Here is a 9,432-nt window from a genome sequence, read left to right as displayed (position 1 = left end):
ACTGGGGGGGAACGGGGAGGGGGATTGGGGCACTGGGAGGGACTGGGGGGGAACTGGGAGGGACTGGGGGGGACTGGGGGGGAACTGGAGGGACTGGGGGAGACTGGGAGGGGGATTGGGGTCACTGGGGGGACACTGGGAGGGAACTGGGAGGGACTGGGAGGGACTGGGGGGGACTGGGAGGGACTGGGGGGCACTGGGAGGGACTGGGGGGGACTGGGGGGGACTGGAGGGACTGGGGGGACTGGGGGGCACTGGGAGGGACTGGGGGGGACTGGGGGGGACTGGGAGGGACTGGGGGGGAACGGGGGGGGACTGGGAGGGACTGGGGGGGAACTGGGAGGGACTGGGAGGGACTGGGGGGGAATGGGGGGGAACGGGGGGAGACTGGGAGGGACTGGGAGGGAACGGGGGGACTGGGAGGGACTGGGGGGAACGGGGGGAAACTGGGAGGGGGATTGGGGCACTGGGAGGGACTGGGGGGGAACTGGGAGGGACTGGGAGGGACTGGGGGAGACTGGGAGGGACTGGGAGGGAACAGGGGGGGACTGGGAGGGACTGGGGGGGACTGGGGGGGAACTGGGAGGGGGATTGGGGCACTGGGAGGGACTGCGGGGGAACTGGGAGGGACTGGGAGGGACTGGGGGGGACTGGGGGGAAACTGGGGGGAACTGGGAGGGACTGGGGGAGACTGGGAGGGACTGGGAGGGAACAGGGGGGGACTGGGAGGGACTGGGGGGGAACTGGGAGGGACTGGGAGGGACTGGGGGGGAACTGGGAGGGACTGGGAGGGACTGGGGGGGAACTGGGGGAGACTGGGAGGGACTGGGAGGGAACGGGGGGAATGGGAGGGACTGGGGGAACGGGGGGAAACTGGGAGGGGGATTGGGGCACTGGGAGGGACTGGGGGGGAACTGGAGGGACTGGGGGAGACTGGGAGGGGGATTGGGGTCACTGGGGGGACACTGGGAGGCAACTGGGAGGGACTGGGGGGGACTGGGGGGTTCTGGGGGGGGAACTGGGGGAGGGAACTGATGGGGAATTGGGAGGGGGAACTGGGAGGGGGAACTGGGGGCACTGGGAAGGAACTGGGGAGGGGGGGACACCCCGAGTGGCCACAGAGGGGACAGAGACAGAGAATAGAAAGGACCCAGGCGTCCGGGGTGGGTGGGGCCAGAGAGAGGGGTGGAGCCGGAGGTGGGCATGACTGGGAAGGGGGAGTGGCCACAGAGGCGTGGCCATGAAGGGGGCGTGTCTCACGAGACTAAGAAAAGACCCAATGAGACCCAGGGAGGGGGGTGGAGCCACAGGGGGGCGTGGCCGAGAAGGGGCGTGGCCGAGAGATTAAGAGAGGACCCAGTGCCAGAATGAGGAGGTGGGGCCAGAGGGAGGGGGTGGAGCCACAAGAGGAAGGTGTGTCTGGGGAAGGGGGCGTGTCCAGGGAAGGGGGCGTGTCCAACAAAAGGGGCGTGGCCGATGAAGGGGACGTGGCCACGCAGGGAGCGTGTCTCACCCAGCTCAAGCAGCCAGAGACAGATAATATAGAGAGGACCCAGGCGTCCGGGGAAGAGGGGGCGGGGCCAGAGGGGGGAAGGGGGCGTGGCCAGGAAGGGGGCGTGTCTCACCCAGCTTGAGCAGCCAGCCCTCGCGGTCGGGGTTGAAGAACGTGTGGGTCAGGTCGTTGCCGTCGTCCTCGGGGATCTTGAAGGGTTCGCTGCGGATGCTCTCGTACAGGTTCTGGAAAGGGGAGGGGGTGGGGCATGGGGGACGGGGTCAGCCACGGGACACGCCCACCACAGCCACAAGCCCCACCCACAGTGACTGACCCCACCCACAGAGCCACAAGCTCCTCCCATAGTGACAGGCCCCACCCACAGAGCCATGAGCCCCACCCACAGTAACTGGCCACACCCACAGAGCTCCAAGCCCCACCCACCGTGTCTGGTCATGCCCACAGAGTCCCAAGCCCCCCCCACAGTTTGGCCCCGCCCATAGAGCCACAAGCCACGCCCACAGTGACTGGTCACACCCACAGAGCCACAAGCCCCGCCCACAGTGACTGACCATGCCCACAGAGCCACAAGCCCCGCCCACAGCGACAAGGGTCCCCTCCCCTGAAGCCCCACCCTCTCTAGACCACGCCTCCATTGGCCACGCCCCCATGTGGCTCCCCCCCACCCCCAGTCTGAGTCCTGTCTTATTCTTGGTCTCTTGAGACACGCCCCCTTCACAGGCCACGCCCCTAGTCCCCGCCCACCACAGGCCACGCCCCCCAGCAGCTCCCTCTGCACTTCTCCATTAGCAACCCACTCATCCCTTCACTCTAAGTCCCCGCCCCAGGCCCCACCCTCCCCAGGCCACACCCCCGGCCCCGCCCACCTCAAACCACGCCCCCCCGGCCACGCTCACCCCTCAGGCCACGCCCCCCAGCAGCTCCTTCTGCACTTCTCCATTAGCAACCCACCCATCCCTTCACTCTAAGTCCCCTCCCCAGGCCCCACCCTCCCCAGGCCACACCCCAGGCCCCGCCCACCCGCAGGCCACGCCCTCGGCCCCGCCCACCACAGGCCACGCCCCCCAGCAGCTCCCTCTGCACTTCTCCATTAGCAACCCACCCATCCCTTCACTCTAAGTCCCCTCCCCAGGCTCCACCCTCCCCAGGCCACACCCCCCCGGCCACGCCCACCTCAAACCACGCCCCCCGGCCACGCTCACCCCCCAGGCCACGCCCCCCAGCAACTCCCTCTGCACTTCTCCATTAGCAACCCACCCACCCCTTCACCCCAAATCCCCACCCCAGGCCACACCCGCGGCCCCGCCCACCCCCAGGCCCCGCCCCCCGGCCCCGCCCACCCGCAGCAGCTCCTCGGGCAGGTCGCCGCCGTCGTTGATGCCGCGGTTCATGGCCACGAAGCGCTCGGCCGAGGGCTTGTCCCGCACGTTGGGGTTGTGCAGGCTGGTGTTGAGCATGATGACGGCGAAGGACAGCACGTAGCACGTGTCTGCGGGAAACGGGGGTCACGGGGGGACCCCCAAACGCGGGGGGACGCCCCACGGCTCGGGGGGGAAGGTGGGGGGCAGGGGAGGGCAAGAGATGCGGGGGGACAGGGGGATGGGGGGGCTGGAGGGGCAGGGGACGGGGGGGATTGGGGTCAATGGGGAGATTTGGGGGTCAATGGGGGGATATTGGGGGTTCCAGGGGGTTATTTGGGGGATCCGGGGGGTTATTTGGGGTCAATGTGGGGATATTGGGGGTTCCAGGGGGTTATTTGGGGTCAATGGGGGGATATTTGGTGGTTCCAAGGGGGATATTTGGGGTCAATGGGGGGATATTTGGGGTCAATGGGGGGATATTTGGGCGTTCCAAGGTGATATTTGGGGTCAATGGGGGGATCTGGGGCTCAATGGGGGGATATTTGGGGTCAATGGGGGGATTTGGGAGTCAATGGGGGGATATTTGGGGTCAATGGGGGGATATTGGGGGATCCAGGGGGTTATTTGGGGTCAATGGGAGGATATTTGGGGGTCAATGGGGGGATATTTGGGGGTTCCAAGGGGTATATTTGGGGTTCCAGGGGGATATTTGGGGTCAATGGGAGAATATTTGGAGTCAATGGGGGCATATTTGGGGGTCAATGGGGGTTATTTGGGGTCAATGGGGGGATATTTGGTGGTTCCAGGGGGATATATGGGGTCAATGGGAGGATTTGGGGGTCAATGGGGGGATATTTGGTGGTTCCAGGGGGTTATTTGGGGTTAATGGGAGGATATTTGGGCTCAATGGGGGGATTTGGGAGTCAATGGGGGGATATTTGGGGTCAATGGGGGGATATTTGGGGGTCCCAGGGGGATATTAGGGGTCAATGGGGGGATTTGGGGCTCAATGGGGGGATATTGGGGGTTCCAAGGGGGATATTTGGGGTCAATGGGGGGATATTTGGGGGTTCCAGGGGGGATATTCGGGGGATCCAGGGGGATTTGGGGGTCAATGGGGGGATATTTGGGGTCAATGGGAAGATATTGGGGGTTCCAAGGGGGATATTTGGGGTCAATGGGGGGATATTTGGGGTTCCAGGGGGATATATGGAGTCATGGGGGGATTTGGGGCTCAATTGGGGGATATTTGGGGGTACCAAGGGGTATATTTGGGGTCAATGGGGGGTTATTTGGGGGTCAATGGGGGGTTATTTGGGGGTCAATGGGGGGTTATTTGGGGGTTCCAGGGTGATATTTGGGGTCAATGGGGGGATATTTGGGGTCAATGGGGGATATTGGGGGTGTTTTGGGGTACCCGTGCACTGGAACATGCCGGGGTTGCACAGACAGTAGTGCTGGGATATTGGGGTGTTTTGGGGTGGTTTTGGGGGTTTTGGGGGGTTTTGGGGTGTTTTGGGGGTGTATTTGGGTGTTTCGGGGGGTTTTTGGGGTGTTTTGGTGTGTTTCTGGGGTGTTTTGGGGTGTTTTGGGGTGTTTTTGGGGTACCCGTGCACTGGAACACGCCGGGGTTGCACAGACAGTAGTGCTGGGATATTGGGGTGTTTTGGGGTGTTTTGGGGGTGTTTTGGGGGTTTTGGGGTGTTTTGGGGGTGTATTTGGGTGTTTCGGGGGATTTTTGGGGTGTTTTGGGGTGTTTCTGGGGTGTTTTGGGGTGTTTTTGGGGTGTTTTTGGGGTACCCGTGCACTGGAACACGCCGGGGTTGCACAGACAGTAGCGCTGGGCGAACGCCTCCATCATCCGGTCGATCTTTTGCGCCTCCCCCGGCAGCCGGAAGCTCCACAGGAACTGTCTGGGGGGGGACCCCGAATTCTCCAGACCCCCAAATCCCCCCAGAACCCCCAAATCCCACTGGGACCTCCCAAATCCCCCCGGAACCCCCAAATCCACCCAGGACCCCCAAATCCCTTCCAGAGACCCCTTAATCCCCCCAGGACCCCCAAATCCACCCAGCACCCCCCAAATCCCCCTGGGACCCCCTAATCCCACCCAGCACCCCTCAAATCCCCCTGGAACCCCTAATCCCCCCAGGACACTCCAAGTTCCCCCAGGACCCCTCAAATCCCCCCGGGACTCCCCAAATCCAAATAGCACCCCCCCAAATCCCCCCAGGACCCCCAAATTCCACTGGGACCCCCCAAATCCCCCCAGGACCCCCAAATCCACCCGGAACCCTCCAAATCGACCTGGGACCCCCCAAATCCCCCCCAGGACCCCCCACCTGAGCGCCTGCACCAGGTTGAGGTCGGTGAACTCGTGCAGATCCACAAAGGCGTGGAGCACCCCGATGTTAAACTCCTCCCTGGGGGCGGGGCCCGTCTGTCAATCACTGCCAGGACCCGCCCACTGCAGCCCCGCCCACCCCCTGCCAATCACCCCCTGTCAATCACCCAGAGCATCCTCAGCCTGAACCCAAAGGGCTGGTCCCAAACACCAAGGGAGGATCTTGTGGAAGCTCCGCCCCTTTGAGAAAGCCACGCCCCCTCTAGAAAGCCCCACCCACAGCCTGTCAATCATCCAGAGCATCCTCGGTCTGAACCCAAAGGGCTGGTCCCAAATACTAAGAGTGGGCTTGGGGAAGCTCCGCCCCTTTAAGGAAGCCGTGCCCCCCACGTGGCCACGCCCCATCTAGGAAGCCCCGCCCACCCCCTGTCAATCATCCAGAGCATCCTCAGCCTGAACCCAAAGGGCTGGTCCCAAATACCAAGGGGGGACCTTGGGGAAGCTCCGCCCCTTTTAGGAAGCCACGCCCCCCTCTAGAAAGCCCCACCCACAGGCTGTCAATCATCCAGAGCATCCTCAGCCTGACACCAAGGGGTTGGTCCCAAATACCAAGGGAGGATCTTGGGGAAGCTCTGCCCCTTTAAGGAAGCCACGCCCCCCCCACGTGGCCACGCCCCCTCTAAGAAGCCCCGCCCACCCCCTGTCAATCACCCAGAGCATCCTCAGCCTGAAACCAAGGGGCTGGTGCCAAATACCAAGGGAGGATCTTGTGGAAGCTCCGCCCCTTTTAGCAAGCCACGCCCCCTCCCAGGAGGCCCCGCCCCCATCCCTAAGCCCCACCTCTCGCCCAGGTAGTCCCCGATGGCCGTCTTGTTGAGCCCCTCCCCCTTATAGAGGAACCGCGCGATGTCCTCGGCCGTGTGGCGCAGCAGCTCGTTCTCCACCAGGAACTGGATCCCCTGCACCCCAAAAAAACCCCAAAACCCCCCAAAAATCAGGGAGCCGGGTCCCCAGGATCCACCCCTGCGAAGGGGGGACCCAGGCGTCCGGGAGCCCCTCACCTTTTTGGGGTCCATGTTGAATTTCTTGCGGCCCATCCCCATCTTGCGGTTCCGCTGGAGGGTTTTGCTGTGGGTTTGGGGGGGGACGTTCAACGGGGACCCCCAAGTCTCAGAGTGGTTTTGGGGGAAGGGTTTTGGGGGTCAGGGCGGGTATTTGAGGGTCCTGGAGGTGATTTTGGAGCCTTGGGGGCGTATTTGGGGTGCCAGGGGATAGTGGGGGTGCCAGCGGGGTATTTTGGGGGTACTAGGAGGGGATATGAGGTTCCTGGGGGTAAATAGAGGTTCTGGGGGGGATATTTGGAGGTTCCAGGGGGTCATTGGTGGCTCCAGGGGGGGAATATTTGGGGTCCTGGAGGGGATATTTGGCGCTAAATAGGGATATTTGGGGGTTCCAGGGGGGTTATTTGGGTTTCCAGGGAGGAATATTTGGGGGTTCCATGGGGGTATTTTGGAGCCTCAGGGGGATATTTTGAGTTCTAAGGGGGATATCTGGGGGTCCTGGGGGGTATTTTGGAGCCTCAGGGGGATATTTGGGGTTCTAAGGGGGATATTTGGGGTCCTGGGGGGTATTTTGGACCCTCAGGGGGACATTTTGGGTTCTAAGGGGGATATTTGGGGGTTCTGGGGGGTATTTTGGACCCTCAGGGAGATATTTGGGGTTCCTGGGGGGATATTTGGGGTTCCAGGGGGGATATTTGGGGGTCTAGGGGGGTATTTTGGAGCCTCAGGGGGGACTCTGGAGGTTCCATGGGGGTGTTTGGTGGTTCCAGGGGGGATACTTGGGGTCAATGGGAGGTTATTTGGGGGCTATTTGGGGTTCCAGGGGGGATATTTGTGGGTCTGGGGGGGTATTTTGGACCCTCAGGGAGATATTTGGGGTTCCTGCTGGGATATTTGGGGGTCCTGGGGGTTATTTTGGAGCCTCAGGGGGCTATTTGGGGTTCCAGGGGGGATACTTGGGGGTCTAGGGGGGTATTTTGGAGCCTCAGGGGGGTCTCTGAAGGTTCCGTGGGGGTGTTTGGTGGTTCCAGGGGGGATACTTGGGGTCAATGGGGGGTTATTTGGGGGCTATTTGGGGTTCCAAGGGAGATATTTGGGGGTTCCGGGGGAGATATTTGGGGGTCCTGGGGGGTATTTTGGAGCCTCAGGGGGATATTTGGGGGTCCAAGGGGGATATTTTGGGATCCTGGGGGGATATTTTGGGGGTTCCAGGGGGGATATTTGGGGGTCCTGGGGGGTATTTTGGAGCCTTAGGGGGATATTTTGGGTTCTAAGGGGGATACTTGTGGGTCCGTGGGGGTATTTTGGATCCTCAGGGGGATATTTTGGGTTCTAAGGGGGATATTTGTGGGTCTAGGGGGGTATTTTGGATCCTCAGGGGGATATTTTGGGTTCTAAGGGGGATATGTGTGGGTCTGGGGGGTATTTTGGAGCCTCAGGGGGGTCTCTGGAGGTTCCGGGGGGGTGTTTGGGGGGTGTTTGGGGTCCCACCTGCCCTCGTTGGCCTCCAGCCCCTCGACCTCGCTCATGGCCTCGCTCAGCTCCTCGCGCAGCCGCTGGATCTCGCCCAGCAGCTCCTGCTTGCGCCGCCGGATGCTCTCGAGCTCCAGCCGCTCCTCCGCCGTCAGGTCCGGGGGCACTGGGGGGGCGTGGGGGGGGTCACGGCCACGCCCCCTGCCCGCAGGCCACGCCTCCTGCCTGCAGGCCACGCCCCTTGGGCGTAGGATACACCCCTTTCCTGCGAGCTCCACCCACTGCCCCCAAAGCATCCCCCACCCCCACCTTGGTCCAGAGTCAGGAGCCTCGAGGATCTAACCCCGCCCCCTTTTCCTTAAGCCACGCCCACTCTGCAGTAAGGCCCAGCCCCCTGTCTGCAGGCCACGCCCCTTGGGGGGTAGGCCACGCCCCTTTCCTGCGAGCTCCACCCACTGCCCCCAAAGCATCCCCCACCCCCCTTGGTCCAGAGTCAGGAGCCTTGAGGATCTAACCCCGCCCCCTTTTCCTTAAGCCACGCCCACTCTGCCACGAGGCCCCACCCCTTCCCACAGGCCCAGCCCCCTGTCTGCAGGCCACGCCCCTTTCCTACAGACTCCACCCCCTGCCCCTAGGTCTAGAGTCAGGAGCCTTGGGGATCTAAACCCGCCCCCTTTTCCTTAAGCCACGCCCATTCTCCCATGAGGCCACACCCCCTGCAACCAGGCACCGCCCCTTCCGATAAGCCCCGCCCCCTGCCCCAGAGTCAGGAACCTTAGTCCTTAGCCCCACCCCATTTTGCTTAACCCCGCCCACCCTTTCCCGAAGCCACACCCATTTTTGAAGGCCTCGCCCCCTCTCACCCCCTGCCCCTGAGCTCTAATCCCGCCCACTTTGCCATAACCCCGCCCCTTTTCCCCTCAACCCCCGCCCCGATGCAACACCACGTGCAAAGGGCGGGCCGACAAAAAGGGGCGTGGCCTGGCCAAAAGAGGGGGCGTGGTTTGGGAACTCACAGCCACGCCCCCCTCCCAGCCATTGAATGGTTCCACCCCCCCCACCCCACCCCCCGGCGGCTTTGTCACGTGACCACCACCCCCCCGGTAACGCCGCGGGCCCCTCACGTGACCGCACCCCGCGGAACCGGCCCCACGCGGCCACCGTAGCGCCCCCCCCCCCCACCTCCGGCTCCGGGGGGGGCAAACGGCGGCTCTTCCCGCCCCCTCCCTCCCCACGCCGGGCCTACCATAGACTCCGTCCTCCATGGCGGCCGCGGCGGCCGCTCCAGCCGGGCCGGGGCTGCTCCGTCCGCTCCTCTCGGCTCCTCCGCCCTCCGCCGCGGCGGCGCCCGCCCCACCCGGGCCCGCCCCCACGCCGCCACCGCAGCCAATCAGCGAGCGCCGGCCTGAGGGACGGGGCAGAACCGCCAATCGCAGCGGACGCTGGGACGTAGCCCGTCACGGTAGCTAATGAGCGGAGGGACAGCCGCGCATTGGGTGATAGGCAGCTACGCTGACCAATCAGCACTCAATAAGGCGTGAGGGGCTTCTAGCCCAGCCTCTCTCAATGACTGACAGGCCTGCCATCCAATGGAAGGGCAGGATGGCTTGCAGGGCGGGGCCTGCTGCGTTGCTAAGGGCCCGGCTGGTTTGGTTGCTAAGTGCCTCATGAATATTCACC

At 63.5% G+C, this 9,432-nt stretch overlaps 1 protein-coding gene across 1 annotated transcript; it reads right to left on the bottom strand.

Annotated features, from left to right (window-relative positions):
• Nucleotides 1–1,420: 1,420 nt before the first annotated feature.
• LOC309452210 (cytohesin-2-like) lies at nucleotides 1,421–9,108 on the bottom strand. The gene is made up of 8 exons (XM_082076883.1): nucleotides 8,999–9,108; nucleotides 7,771–7,918; nucleotides 6,280–6,346; nucleotides 6,059–6,177; nucleotides 5,217–5,297; nucleotides 4,675–4,787; nucleotides 2,854–3,002; nucleotides 1,421–1,737 (listed from the first exon to the last, which is right to left on the bottom strand). The coding sequence occupies exons 1-8, from the start codon at nucleotides 9,015–9,017 to the stop codon at nucleotides 1,519–1,521; spliced, it is 915 nt and encodes a 304-aa protein (XP_081933009.1). The 5' UTR covers nucleotides 9,018–9,108; the 3' UTR covers nucleotides 1,421–1,518.
• Nucleotides 9,109–9,432: the final 324 nt, after the last annotated feature.

The sequence above is a fragment of the Streptopelia decaocto genome (genome assembly GCF_964273445.1).
Source record: "Streptopelia decaocto genome assembly, contig: HAP1_SCAFFOLD_2419, whole genome shotgun sequence".
In the NCBI taxonomy this organism is placed as follows: Eukaryota; Metazoa; Chordata; class Aves; order Columbiformes; family Columbidae; genus Streptopelia; species Streptopelia decaocto.
Note: the sequence above shows the minus strand (reverse complement) of the source record. Positions and strands in the feature narration are given on the sequence as shown.